This window comes from Oncorhynchus keta, chromosome 11 (genome assembly GCF_023373465.1).
Source record: "Oncorhynchus keta strain PuntledgeMale-10-30-2019 chromosome 11, Oket_V2, whole genome shotgun sequence".
NCBI lineage: Eukaryota > Metazoa > Chordata > Actinopteri > Salmoniformes > Salmonidae > Oncorhynchus > Oncorhynchus keta.
The window spans coordinates 28131349-28146798 of record NC_068431.1 but is presented as its reverse complement, the minus strand read 5'-3'; the positions used below and the strand labels follow the sequence as shown (position 1 = coordinate 28146798).

At 42.8% G+C, this 15450-nt stretch overlaps 1 protein-coding gene across 3 annotated transcripts in view; it reads left to right on the top strand.

Annotated features, from left to right (window-relative positions):
• The window catches only part of kcnj6 (potassium inwardly rectifying channel subfamily J member 6), a 90676-nt gene that overhangs the window by 69415 nt on the left and 5811 nt on the right, over positions 1 to 15450 (top strand). For all 3 annotated transcript variants that reach the window (XM_035780114.2, XM_035780112.2, XM_035780113.2), the window contains one exon: positions 1545 to 2472. In XM_035780114.2, coding sequence (XP_035636007.1) covers positions 1569 to 2472 — 904 coding nt within the window. In that variant the 5' untranslated portion in view covers positions 1545 to 1568. The remainder of the gene's footprint in view (positions 1 to 1544; positions 2473 to 15450) is intronic.

Sequence of the window (15450 nt, the reverse complement as noted above, 5' to 3'; positions counted from 1 at the left end):
GTTTCTAAGCTCAAGTGTTTTGCTGACAATATAGACACATACTTTGCCAGTGTACTGCACCAGCATAGACCGGCTTGGTCACCAGCATACCAGCATCAACAGCATGAGCTGGTATGTGTCCAAAACACAGCGAAGGCTGGTCACCAGCGTCCAAAACACAGCGAGGGCTGTGCACCAGCAAAACCAGCTAGACCATGAAGGTTAGATCAGCTAGACCATGCTGGTCAGACCAGGTTGACCAGCATCAGACCAGCACTGACCAGCATACAGTAGACCAGCATAAAACCAGCATGGTCTAGCTTGAAATGTATGCTGGGTTTTTTCAGTAGTGTGGAGTGAAGTGACTGCCCTAGTATATGTCTTTATTGTAAACAAAATACTTGAGCTTAGAGACCTTCAATAAATATAGTACTTTGGATAGAAAAAAAAAGTCCTGTGACAGCAGAATAAAATAAGTGGAATTGCATAGATAAATCAAATCAAAATTTATTGGTCACATACATGTGTTTAGCAGATGTTATTGCGGGTGTAGAGAAATGCTTGTGAAAAGTATTGTGGAAAAGCAACAAATATTGCAAACAATTCCATAATCTAGTCATCCCCATTTAACTTCTCACTACCAGTCGAGACTAAATGAGGTAGAAGGGCAGAAACCCTCATTAGATTCTTGACCCAGCCGACTAAGTGGAATGGATTATCTTTAATTACAACATTGTGAGCATTTATTTTGTTCTTAGAAGTTCTCTCAGACACGGAAAGGATTGTGACAGCTCTCTAATCTGATGGTATCTGGAAATGCACTGAGCGAGAAGATGGTGGTGGTCATGGTTCAACTGGACGACCGTCCATCAGCCCTCAAAGGACCCCATGTGGAGATAGTTAGAGTGTTGGGCAGAAGCCTCACTATAACCTTACTCATCGCTCCTCTCAGCTCATGATGACCTAACCAGTACCTCCTCCATGATTCTATTTTTAGCTGGTGAAAAATTCCATATAACACTCCGCCAACCTCTTAAAATTTGAAGCACGACAGAAAATGTTGTAAATTGAAGAGGCTCTTCAAAAGTGCTTTGTCAGTATCCCCACCTGCTGTTACGACTGTGTTCAAAGCATGGGAAATTGCTTTGGTAAATATCATGCAATTTGGAGAGTATAGAAAATAGCATTGGATAACCAGTGTATTAACCTTTTGACAGATTAACTTTCTTTACTTAAAGGCCCCTCATGATTGAAATCTGTCTAAGATTGTCAGTGCATTATGCAATAACAAATGAGTCAAATAGACATTCAATATATCTTGTCTTGCACTGTATGAAGACTAGGAAGTTAGTTGACAGGTTTTCTAAGAGAAAAAGAAAGTCTGTATTTTACAAGATAAATCAAACTGCAGCAAGATCCTACCATCTGTCTACAACATTTGAAGTGAGACATTGTGGGATTTGGGATGAAATTACCATCTAAAAGTTTAAGGTGTTGCAGTTCAGTAGTTGTGCCTCTGTCTTTACCTGCCCTTTTCTTGTTGTCTTCTCTCTCTCTCCCTGTAGGCTTGACTCTTTCTTGAAGCCCCAATGGAGCAGGATGTGGAAAGTCCGGCAGTCATCACCCGAAAGCCCAAGCTACCCAAGCAGGCTCGCGAGGACCTGCCCAAGCAGCTGGGAGACCAGGTGCGGGCAAAGAGGAAGATCCAGAGGTACGTCCGTAAGGACGGCAAATGTAATGTCCACCATGGCAACGTCCAGGAGACCTATCGCTACCTGACGGACATCTTCACCACACTGGTGGACCTCAAGTGGAGGTTCAACCTCTTCATCTTTGTCTTGGTGTACACAGTGACATGGCTCTTATTTGGCTTCGCATGGTGGCTCATCGCCTATGTCCGTGGCGACCTGGAACACATAGGGGACAACCAGTGGACTCCCTGTGTCAATAATCTCAACGGTTTTGTCTCAGCTTTTCTCTTCTCCATAGAGACAGAGACAACCATAGGGTACGGCTATAGGGTTATAACAGACCAATGCCCAGAGGGGATCCTTCTGCTGTTGATTCAGTCAGTGCTGGGGTCCATAGTTAATGCCTTCATGGTGGGCTGCATGTTTGTCAAGATCTCACAACCGAAGAAGCGGGCAGAAACATTAGTGTTCTCCACCAGCGCTGTCATCTCAGTAAGGGATGGCCGGCTGTGTCTGATGTTCAGGGTAGGGGACCTTCGGAACTCGCACATCGTGGAGGCCTCAATCAGGGCCAAGCTGATCAAGTCCAAGCAGACCAAGGAAGGGGAGTTCATACCCCTCAACCAGACAGACATGAATGTGGGTTATGACACAGGGGATGACAGACTCTTCCTGGTGTCCCCGCTCATCATCTGCCATGAAATCAATCAGAACAGCCCCTTCTGGGAGATCTCCCAGGCCGACCTTGACAAAGAGGACCTGGAGATTGTGGTCATTCTGGAGGGCATGGTGGAGGCTACAGGTAAGCAGCATCAAACATATAAATTACAGGTTTAATTCATCAACTTTTCCTTCTCTTTGTTTCCTAATCACAGATTCCACTGAAATTCAAACTGTCAAACTGAAACTTTAAATTGAAATGTTGCTCCAGTTTAATAATACATTTTTAATTTGTGTGTGGGTGTTGTATTAACTATGACAATTATAGTAATTATAGCAATTTCATACAGTAGCAAAGTCCATATGCTCATCATCCCGTTACATGTTACCTCTGATTTGCATTAGCAGTTAATGGTTTATTCAGAAGTGAACAAGGATGTTTCATCTCTTATCATAATAATGCATTCATATGTGCTTGTCTCCTCTTCTTGTCTTTTTTTACCCTATTTTCCACTGAGGTTTGAGAGGGAGTCATTGAAAGGCATGAGGGAAAACAGACAAGGCAATATAATTCAGTTAATCTAGATTCAGCCCTTGTGTGCACCATGGTGTTGCCCCACAGCCTTTTGTTAGGTTATGGGCTGCACAATAGCCTTATTGTGGGGGAGATGCAAATAAGATCAGATTTCATTACCAATAGGAAAAGGCAGGTGCATCCCTGGTTGTGTAACCACATAGACCATTGAAAACACTGTCTGCAGACACTTTTGCCTGATTACACAAGCAGTAAAGAGGCCATAGTCTTCGGTGTGGAATACAACTATGAGGCACAGTGCAGCCAGGTGTGCACACAGGTTACAGATAGCACACATGTATTTCCTTTAGTATTGATATGAAAACACACACATATTACACACACACTATTTGACACAAGCTTACTCACGGTATCCATTGTGAGTTGAAAAAGACCTGTATGTTTTTCGTGCTTCAAATTGCTGGTTAGTTTGTTGGTTAGTCTAGCTTTACTGCATTCGATTTGGCTTGACCTCAGTGCATATCCATGTGTTACTGAAATCAAATGCACTGCCCTATCCAGAATTCCAGACTAATTACTTCCAGTCCAAATACCAGATGTATTGTGCATCTTGCTTGCAGACAATGCCCCAAAAATATTTGAAGGTTATGTTTACCAGTCTGCTTGAATCTCACTCAGACAAAACAAAACCGTCCGAGACTATTTGGAAGCAAGACATGGTGGTCAGAATAAAAGGATAAACACAAACAGGCATTTTCATAAATGAAAACACTGTTTCAAAGAAGTTGCAGTGAGGATTTTCTAAGGCTCTTTTTGGAGGTGGCAGAAAAGCAGCTAAGTGACTTAGTGGGGTGAGAAGCAGGTCTCCACACCTGGTTCACACCGCAACCTAACAGGGCAGCCCAAAAGAGACATAGACATGACCGAATTTGGCAGCTTGTCAGAAGCTGTGCACACACGTTACAAAATACAGGACCTTGTTAAAAAATGCTGCCAACAAAATGCCAACACTAAGCACATTTCAGGATGTTTTCTGGAATAATACTTCTGTATATGGCATCCTTGAAACTGGTTGTATACGGACCTAAGAGTTCAATAAATGCAGGGTGCTGTACTGTATGGCGTGTGAATGAGCTTGTATGATTTGCACAAAGACAATTTAAATTAAAAGTATGGTTTGTTTGTTGCATAGTGTTCTATTTTTCATCGCACAGGGTGCAGTGAGAGTTTGTCTGGCCTTGAGTTGTAATGTAAGAAATCATTACACTGTAGTTTCTGATACTGTTATTTTATAAAAAACAGACAAAAAATCCTATGAAAATGGGAGCTCAAATGCATTCACTCATAACATGCCCATTAAAGGTTGGGTCAAAGAGTGAACTAGAAATGATCCTGCTATGAAACTACTCAGAGATATCTGTCCCCCGCTTCTGGACTCATCCTGTAACTCTCTGGCTCGGATCTGGAGGGCAGAGGCCAAACATATCAATCTCTTTCCTCCGTCTTTCCATTTCCTCCCTCTTTCTCTTTATGGATGATATCAGCTGATACATGTAAATGAGTCATAAAATAATAATATTTTATGTATTTATATCACCTTTATTTAACCAGGTAGGCTAGTTTAGAACAAGTTCGACCTGGCCAAGATAAAGCAAAGCAGTGTGACACAGACAACAGCACAGAGTTACACATGGAGTAAACAATAAACAAGCCAATAACACAAACAAGTCAATGACACAGTAGAGAAAAGAAAGTCTATATACAGTGTGTGCAAAAGGCATGAGGAGGTAGGCAATAAATAGGCCATAGGAGCGAATAATGACAATTTAGCAGATTAACACTGGAGTAATAAATGAGCAGATGATGATGTGCAAGTAGAGATACTGGTATGCAAAAGAGCAGAAAAGTAAATGAAATAAAAACAGTATGGGGATGAGGTAGGTAGATTGGGTGTGCAAATTACACATGGATTATGTACAGCTGCAGTGATCGGTTAGCTGCTCAGATAGCTGATGTTTAAAGTTGGTGAGGGAAATAAAAGTCTCCAACTTCAGTTTTGCAATTCGTTCCAATCACTGGCAGCAGAGAACTGGAAGGAAAGGCGGCCAAATTAGGTGTTGGATTTGGGGATGATCAGTGAGATATACCTGCTGGAACGTGTGCTATGGTGGAGTGTTGTTATCGTGACCAATGAACTGAGATAAGGCGGAGCTTTACCTAGCATAGACTTAAAGATGACCTGGAGCCAGTGGGTCTGGCGACGAATATGTAGCGAGGGCCAGCCGACTAGAGCATACAGGTCACAGTGGTGGGTGGTATAAGGTGATTTGGTAACAAAACGGATGGCACTGTGATAGACTGCATCCAGTTTGCTGAGTAGAGTGTTGGAAGCTATTTTGTAGATGACATCGCCGAAGTCGAGGATCGGTAGGATAGTCAGTTTTACTAGGGTAAGTTTGGCGGCGTGAGTGAAGGAGGCTTTGTTGCGAAATAGAAAGCCAATTCTAGATTTGATTTTGGATTGGAGATGTTTAATATGAGTCTGGAATGAGAGTTTACAGTCTAGCTAGACACCTAGGTATTTATAGTAGTCCACATATTCTAGGTCGGAACCGTCCAGTGTGGTGATGCTAGTCGGGCGGGCGGGTGTGGGCAGCGAACGGTTGAAAAGCATGCATTTGGTTTTACTAGCGTTTAAGAGCAGTTGGAGGCCACGGAAGGAGTGTTGTATGGCATTGAAGCTCGTTTGGAGGTTAGTGAGCACAGTGTCCAAGTAAGGGCCAGAAGTATACAGAATGGTGTCGTCTGCGTAGAGGTGGATCAGGGAATCGCCCGCAGCAAGTTCGACATCATTGATGTATACAGAGAAAAGAGTCGGCCTGAGAATTGAACCCTGTGGTACCCCCAAAGAGACGGCCAGAGGTCCAGACAACATGCCCTCCGATTTGACACACTGAACTCTGTCTACAAAGTAGTTGGTAAACCAGGCGAGGCAGTCGTCAGAAAAACCAAGGCTATTGAGTCTGCCGATAAGAATACGGTGATTGACAGAGTCGAAAGCCTTGGCTAGGTCGATGAAGACGGCTGCACAGTATTGTCTTTTATTGATGGCGGTTATGATATCGTTTAGTACCTTGAGCGTGGCTGAGGTGCACCCGTGACCGTCTCGGAATCCTTATTGCACAGTGGAGAAGGTACGGTGGGATTCAAAATGGTCAGTGATCTGTTTATTAACTTGGCATTCGAAGACTTTAGATAGGCAGGTCAGGATGGATATAGGTCTGTAACAGTTTGGGTCTAACGTGTCACCCCCTTTGAAGAAGGGGATGACCGCGGCAGCTTTCCAATCTTTAGGGATCTCGGACGATACGAAAGAGAGGTTGAACAGGCTGGTAATAGGGGTTGCAACAATGGTGGCGGATAGTTTTAGAAAGAGAGGGTCCAGATTGTCTAGCCCAGCTGATTTGTATGGGTCCAGGTTTTGCAGCTCTTTCAGAACATATGCTGTCTGGATATGGGTGAAGGAGAAGCTGAGGAGGCTTGGGCGAGTAGCTGCGGGGGGTGCGGAGCTGTTGGCCGGGGTTGGAGTAGCCAGGAGGAAGGCTTGGCCAGCCCTTGAGACATGCTTATTGAAATTTTCGATTATAACGGATTTATCAGTGGTGACCGTGTTACCTAGTCTCAGTGCAGTGGGCAGCTGGGAGGAGGTGCTCTTGTTCTCCATGGACTTTACAGTGTCCCAAAACCTTTTGGAGCTAGAGCTACAGGATGCAAATTTCTGCTTGAAAAAGCTAGCCTTTGCTCTCCTGACTGACTGCGTGTATTGGTACCAGACTTCCCTGAACAGTTGCATATTGTGGGGACTATTCAATGCTATGGCAGTCCACCACAGGATGTTTTTGTGCTGGTCAAGGGCAGTCAGGTCTGGAGTGAACCAAGGGCTATATCTGTTTTTAGTTCTGCATTTTTTAACAGGGCATGCTTATCTAATGGTGAGGAAATTACTTTTAAAGAATGACCAGGCATCCCTGACTGACGGGATGAGGTCAATATCCTTCCAGGATACCCGGGCCAGGTCGATTAGAAAGGCCTGCTCGTAGAATTGTTTTAGGGAGTGTTTGACAGTGATGAGCGGTGGTCGTTTCACCGCGGACCCATAGCGGATACAGGCAATGAGGCAGTGATCGCTGAGATCCTGATTTGAAAACAGCAGAGGTGTATTTGGAGGGCAAGTTGGTCAGGACAATGTCTATGAGGGTGCCCATGTTTACGGATTTAGGGTTGTACCTGGTGGGTTTAGGGTTGTACCTGGTGTGAAATTGTTAGGTTAGATTACTCATTGGTTATTACTGCATTGTCGGAACTAGAAGCACAAGCATTTCGCTACACTCACATTAACATCTGCTGACCATGTGTATGTGACAAATACAATTTGATTTGATTTTAAATGGATTTTAAAAAACAATTTCCTCAGAAATCTACACACAATACTCCATAATGACAAAGCGATAACAGGTATTTAGACATTTCTGCAACTTTATTAAAGACAAAAAACAGAAATACCTTATTTACATAAGTGTTCAGACCATTTGCTATGAGACTTGAAATTGAGCTCAGGTGCATCCTGTTTCCATTGATCATCCTTGAGATGTTTCTACAACTTGATTGGAGTCTACCTGTGGTAAATTCAATTGATTGGACATGATTTGGAAAGACACATACCTGTCTAAATAAGGTCCGAGACAGGATTGTGTCGAGGAACAGATCTGAGGAAGGCTACTAAAAAATCTTCCTAGAGCTGGCTGCCCAGCCAAACTGAGCAATCAGGTGAGAAGGGCCTTGGTCAGGGAGGTGATCAAGAAACCGCTGGTCACTCTGACAGCTCCAGAGTTCCTCTGTGGAGATGGGAGAACCTTCCAGAAGGACAACCATCTCTGCTGCACTCCACCAATTAAGCCTTTATGGTAGAGGGTACAGACGGAAGATACTCCTTAGTAATAGGCACATGACAGCCTGCTTAGAGTTTGCCAAATGGCACCTAAAGGACTCTCAGACCATGAGAAACAAGATTCTCTGGTCTGATGAAACCAAGATTAAACTCTTTGGCCTGAATGCCAACCATCACATCTGGAGGAACCCTTGCACCATCCCTACGGTGAAGGTTGGTGGTGGGAGCATCGTGCTGTGGGGATATTTTTCAGCAGTAGGGACTGGGAGACTAGTCACGATCGAGGCAAAAATCAACGGAGCAAATTACAGAGAGATCCTTGATGAAAAACGACTCCAGAGCACTCAGGACCTCAGACTGGGGAGAATGTTCACCTTCCAACAGGACAACGACCCTAAGCACACAGCCAAGACAAAGCATGAGTGGCTTTGGGACAAGTCTCTGAATGTACTTGAATGACCCAGAGCCTGGACTTGACCCAATCGAACAGCTCTGCAGAGACCTTTAATATACCTGTGCAGCACCGCTCCCCATCCAACCTGACAGAGCTTGAGAGGATCTGCAGAGAATAATGGGGAAAACTTCCCAAATACAGGTGTGCCAAGTTTGTAGTGTCATACTCAAGAATACTTGAGTCTATAATTGCTCCCAAAGATGTTTCAACAAAGTACTGAGTAAAGGATCTGAATACTTATGTACATTTTATATTTGTGTTTTTATTTTTAATGAATTGGCAAAAATGTCTAAAACCCTGTTTTTGCTTTGTCATTATGGGGTATTGTGTGTAGATTGATAAGGGGAAAAAATATGTAATCCATTTTTTAATAGGGCTGTAACCTAACAAAATGTGGAAAAGTTCAAGCGGTCTGAATACTTTCCGAAGGCACTGTATAACAAACATAATTCCCTTGATAGGACTATGCCATTAATATGATCAAAGTCAATTAAAACGGAATATCTGACTCCATTAAGAGGATTCGTAGAGACTATAGTTGAGTTACAGGAATTGGCTATCAAGAAAGTTCTGAGAATTGTCTGTCAAAGGAAAATAAACTAAACTAAAATATAAATGTAACATGCAACAATTTCAAAGATTTTACTGAGATACAGTTCATTTAAGGAAATCAGTCAATTGAAATAAATAAATTAGGCCCTAATCTACAGATTTCACATGACTGGGAATACAGATATCCATCTGTTAGTCACAGATACCTTTAAAAAAAGGTAGTGGCATGGATCAGAAAACCAGTCAGTATCTCGTGTGACCACCATTTGCCTCATGCAGAGCGACACATCTCCTTCGCATAGAGTTCATCAGGCTGTTGGTTGTAGCCTGTGGAATGTTGTCCCACTCCTCTTCAATGGCTGTGCGAAGCTGGATATTGGCGGTAACTGGAACACGCTGTCGTACACGTCGATCCAGAGCATCCCAAACATGCTCAATGGGTGACCTGTTTGGTGAGTATGCAGGCCATGGAAGAACTGGGACATTTTCAGCTTCCAGGAATTTTGTACAGATCCTTGCAACATGGGGCCGTGTATTATCATGTAGAAACATGAGGTGATGGCGGTGGATGAATGGCACAACAATGGGCCTCAGGATATCATCATGGTATCTCTGTGTATTCAAATTGCCATCCATAAAATCCAATTGTGTTTGTTGTCCGTAGCTTATGCCTACCCATGCCATAACCCCACCGCCACCATGGGGCACTCTGTTCACAGGGTTGACATCAGCAACCCGCTCACCCACAAGACGCCGCATACACAGTGTGCCATATGTCCGGTACAGTTGAAATCGGGATTCATCCGTGAAGAGCACACTTCTCTGGCATGTCAGTGGCCATCAAAGGTGAACATTTTCCCACTGAAGTCAGTTACGACGCAGAACTGCAGTCAGGTCAAGACCCTGGTGAGGATGACGAGCACGCAGATTCCCTGAGACGGTTTATGCATGGTCTGCGGTTGTGAGGCCAAATTCTCTAAAACGACGTTTCTGATAGTTTAAGCAGATATTTTTCAGTTGTGCAAACCCAAAGTTTCATCAGCTGTCCGGGTGGCTGGTCTCAGACGATCCTGCAGGTGAAGAAATCAGATGTGGAGGTCCTGAGCTGCTGTGGTTACACATGGTCTGCATTTGTGAGGCTGGCTGGACATACTGCCAAATTCTCTTAAACAATGTTGGAAGCAGCTTATGGTAGAGAAATTAACATTCAATTGTTTGGAAACAGCTCTGGTGGACATTCTTGCAGTCAGCATTCCAATTGCAGGCTCCCACAGAACTTAAGACATCTGTGGCATTGCGTTGTGTGACAAAACTGCACATTTTAGAGTGGCCTTTTATTGTTTCCAGCACAATGTACACCAGTGTAATAATCATGTTTTTTTTTAAATCAGTTTCTTGATATGCCACACCTGTCAGGTGAATGGATTATCTTGGCAAAGGAGAAATGCTCAGTAACAGGAATGTAAAAAAAGAATGTGCAAAAAATGTGCATGCAGTGTTGAGATTCACTCTGAACGAATACAAGTTACCACAGAGATCATACGTCCATATAGATAGCATCAGAGTTCTCCTCAGGGGACAAGTCTCAGATAAATTCCAAACATGGATACAATAGAATCCCTAACACACATTTCAATAATCAGTCCGCTTGATGCTGTAAGAGAGAGAGAGAGGCATTTTGGCCTCTTGAAGGGCTGACAGGCCCTTGAATTTTTCCCCCTTGTTTTTCTGGGCCATTTGCCATGCAGAGGTGACAGAGAGCACATAAGTTAGGGTCGAGCCTACAATGATAAAAGGCCAATAAAATACTAATGTACTTGTGTGGGTTGTAAAATGTGAATTATCTTCTCTCTTTGAATAAAAAAAAACGTTTTACAATTCATATTTTCCGCCTCTCTCATGCCTGTGGGCATTTACAACAAAAGGTTTCTCAGGAGATGATGAGAGGGGGGATCGTTGGAAGCAGTGGAAATTGCTTGATCATTCTAATCTCCCAATGGTCTTTATCAGCTGTTAATAAATACATTTACACCTCTTACTTGAGGACCCACAGTGTTGAGGAGTTGACTGATTGGATCTGGTGTTATCATTTAGATCCCAATATACTGCTGTTCATTGTTTCTTCACGGTGTAAAATGTCCAAGAGAGGAAGGCTTTGCTGGCTGGCTGACTCTGGAGGGGCAGTCAGCAGGCCCTAACACATCCCAGCTGATTTTGTTCTCTTATTTTTGGTACCTAGCATACCACATCTCTGGCATACCACTAGGGTAAAGACAAAGATATATAGATCAAACAAAGTGAGATTTGGTGTCAGAATGAACCAGTTCGATTTTTTAAGCTTTGTGCATTTCAGTGAAAAGATATACGTAGCTGCAGCACAAGCAGTGGAAGGAAGTCAGATGGTAATCACTGACAGGAGCCAGTGATTACACTGTTTGATGAAGTGGCAGTTAAGCAAATTTTGACTGGGTTGAATTAACATACAGTGCCTTGCGAAAGTATTCGGCCCCCTTGAACTTTGCAACCTTTTGCCACATTTCAGGCTTCAAACATAAAGATATAAAACTGTATTTTTTTGGTGAATAATCAACAAGTGGGACACAATCATGAAGTGGAATGACATTTATTGGATATTTCAAACTTTTTTTTAACAAATCAAAAACTGAAAAATTGTGCGTGCAAAATTATTCAGCCCCTTTACTTTCAGTGCAGCAAACTCTCTCCAGAAGTTCAGTGAGGATCTCTGAATGATCCAATGTTGACCTAAATGACTAATGATGATAAATACAATCCACCTGTGTGTATTCAAGTCTCCGTATAAATGCACCTGCACTGTGATAGTCTCAGAGGTCCGATAAAAGCGCAGAGAGCATCACGAAGAACAAGGAACACACCAGGCAGGTCCGAGATACTGTTGTGAAGAAGTTTAAAGCCGGATTTAGATACAAAAAGATTTCCCAAGCTTTAAACATCCCAAGGAGCACTGTGCAAGCGATAATATTGAAATGGAAGGAGTATCAGACCACTGCAAATCTACCAAGACCTGGCCGTCCCTCTAAACTTTCAGCTCATACAAGGAGAAGACTGAGCAGAGATGCAGCCAAGAGGCCCATGATCACTCTGGATGAACTGCAGAGATCTACAGCTGAGGTGGGAGACTCTGTCCATAGGACAACAATCAGTCGTATATTGCACAAATCTGGCAAGAAGAAAGCCATTTCTTAAAGATATCCATAAAAAGTGTTGTTTAAAGTTTGCCACAAGCCACCTGGGAGACACACCAAACATGTGGAAGAAGGTGCTCTGGTCAGATGAAACCAAAATTGAACTTTTTGGCAACAATGCAAAATGTTATGTTTGGCGTAAAAGCAACACAGCTCATCACCCTGAACACATCATCCCCACTGTCAAACATGGTGGTGGCGGCATCATGGCTTGGGCCTGCTTTTCTTCAGCAGGGACAGGGAAGATGGTTAAAATTGATGGGAAGATGGATGGAGCCAAATACAGGACCATTCTAGAAGAAAACCTGATGGAGTCTGCAAAAGACCTGAGACTGGGACGGAGATTTGTCTTCCAACAAGACAATGATCCAAAACATAAAGCAAAATTTACAATGGAATGGTTAAAAAATAAACATATCCAGGTGTTAGAATGGCCAAGTCAAAGTCCAGACCTGAATCCAATCGAGAATCTGTGGAAAGAACTGAAAACTGCTGTTCACAAATGCTCTCCATCCAACCTCACTGAGCTCGAGCTGTTTTGCAAGGAGGAATGGGAAAAAATTTCAGTCTCTCGATGTGCAAAACTGATAGAGACAATACCCCAAGCAACTTACAGCTGTAATCGCAGCACAAGGTGGCGCTACAAAGTATTAACTTAAGGGGGCTGAATAATTTTGCACGCCCAATTTTTCAGTTTTTGATTTGTTAAAAAAGTTTGAAATATCCAATAAATGTCGTTCCACTTCATGATTGTATCCCACTTGTTGTTGATTCTTCACAAAGAAATATAGTTTTATATCTTTATGTTTGAAGCCTGAAATGGGGCAAAAGGTCGCAAAGTTCAAGGGGGCCGAATACTTTCGCAAGGCACTGTAAATCTATTACAGTCTGTTTCTCTGAGAGATTACCACAGTAAGCAACATTGGCTGCATGATCTATATTCATTCATAACGTAATGATAGATTAAAGCAGTGGAAAAATACAATGGAAGCAACCAAATCAATTGGCTATTGGTCCTCAGAGTAGCAGCCTGATAGCTTTTATGGCATATTGAAGTAGCCGTGAACATTATTATTTCGTTACTCTCCTTCACAGCAAACATGGAAAGCACATGTACCACCACAAAGCACTGCGTTATAGCAATATCAGACGGATTATTCTGATAGGTTGGTTGATGTTTCTGGTTTGATTTTGTTGTACCCATAGTTCATATGTTAAAGAAAGTTAGAATGAGATGATGTGTCTTCAGTGTCTCAGCACCCATTCGGTCAAACAGTCACATTACTCTTCGGTCAGTGGAGGGAGTGATGAGGTTGAAATAAAGAGTGTAGAGATGCAATAGAGAAGCAGGCTTCTGGTTTGCTGCATTTGGCCCTTCCACTTAAATCAATACCAGTGGTAACTATCCCAGATGCACTATACCTCGGGTACCATTACCAACAGGGGTAATACTTTAGAGCAGTGCTCTTCATCACTTCTACCGTATCTGTATCAAAGAACAGTGAATATTTCGGTTAGACATGGAAAAAGAGCTGCAGACAAGGATAATTCCCCATCTTGTTGTTGGAACATGAAGAAAGGTCCACCCTCCTCCCTCCTTCTGCTTCTATCTCCCTCTCTAAGCGACAGTGATGGTTTGTAAGGTTGCCGTGGCAACTGCGGTTACGGTGTGCATGTGTGTGTGTTTGTAAGACAGACAGAGACAGAGTGTAAAGCTTGACTCTCTGTGAGCATACGAAGTGAGCAAGCAGGAAAGCCCACTGTGGTTATATAAGCTCTATTATCTAAACAGCAGGCCACACCAGCCAATAGCTATCTGATTATTATAGCTATTATGTTCCAACAATTCTGCTTGTGGGTAGTTGCTTTACTTTAGGCGAGAACTCTGTTCTTACAGAGGGAGATTTATTGTACGTAGGAGCACATGTTCTATTTTGATTGTTTTTAATATGACCAATACTTTGATATGGTGTTGCCATGTGGTATATGTTTGTCTCAAATTCTGTCAATTATACAGTCAGGTCCGTAATTATTGGCACCCTTGATAATAGATGAGCAAAAAAGACAGTATTATTTACTTTATACAAACACTGAGCTACATTGTATGCAAAAAAGGGGAAATTATATTATTTTATACTAGCAACTGTTCAGAGAAATATATTTTATTTAACGAGTAATTAAAAAGATAGTGTTCAAAATGATCGGCACCCCTGTTTTCAATACTCTAGGACCCTCCCTTTAACGACACTGAGCCTTTTCCTACAATATTTGATGATATTGAAGAATACGTTGGGCGGGATCATAGACTATTCCTCCATACATAATCTTTCCAGATCCTTGATATCTTTTTATCTGCCCTCTTCAATTCAAACCACAAGTTTTCAATGGGGTTCAAGTTTGTGGATTTTGATTAGTGCTTGGGGTTATTGTCTTGCTTGAATATTCCCTTGTGGCCAAGTGTCAGCTTCCTGGCAGAGGCAACCGGGTTTTTGGCTCAAATGTCCTGGTACTTGGTAAAGTTCATGATGCCGTTGACTCTTAACAAGGGCCCCAGAACCAGTGGAAGCAAAATAGCCCATAAGATCAAAGGTCCTCTACCATATTTACAGTAGGAATGAGGTACATTTCTGCATATGCTTCTGTTTTTCAATGCTAAATCACCTAGGTGTTGGGGGAAGAGGGCAGAGGGGGGCACACTTTGTTTCATTGGATAATGACTGATTACGAGGGGCCAGGCTGCATGTGTAATTGTCCCGTTTGTAGTCTCTGATTAGCACCATTGTGAGTAAAGTATATGAGGAGCCGGAGATGGACAGATGGAGATGCCAACTTACAGTGCATATAATCAAACCCCAACATTGTCAGAAAAGGAGAGAGGGAGGGGGACGGAAGGGTTTTAGGTGTTGACTGACTGCCATTACTACTCTCTGGTATCACAGACCCAATATGCAACCAGTTTACTGTGTGTCCCCCTTTGCCCCAACACCTTGGTGGTTTGAGTGGATAGGGTGCCAGTCTTTCTCATCTCTACATGTTAAACTAATAACTGTGGTCAGGCAGAGAACAGTCATTGTTTTGGGAAAGTTGAAAGTAGCTGATATTGTCTACATTCAAGTCAGATTTACCTAAATAGACAGGTGCAACCACAGATAACATTTGAAACCATCAATTTACTCCATTCCCCCTAATTTGAAGGTTCTACTAGACTTCTATACTTTGTAAAAACAGGTGATGTGAACATTGTGAGGCCAGACTCAATGTTGAATCATTTCTCCAGTGTGTTATTGTGGTAGTGGCAGTGGCCTGTATTGCATGCTCAACTGATGTCATTGCAGATGGATAGTGGGAGCGGTGCCTTGTCATTCAGCCCAGGGCATGTACAGACCGGAGCAGCAGTGGCGTGAAGG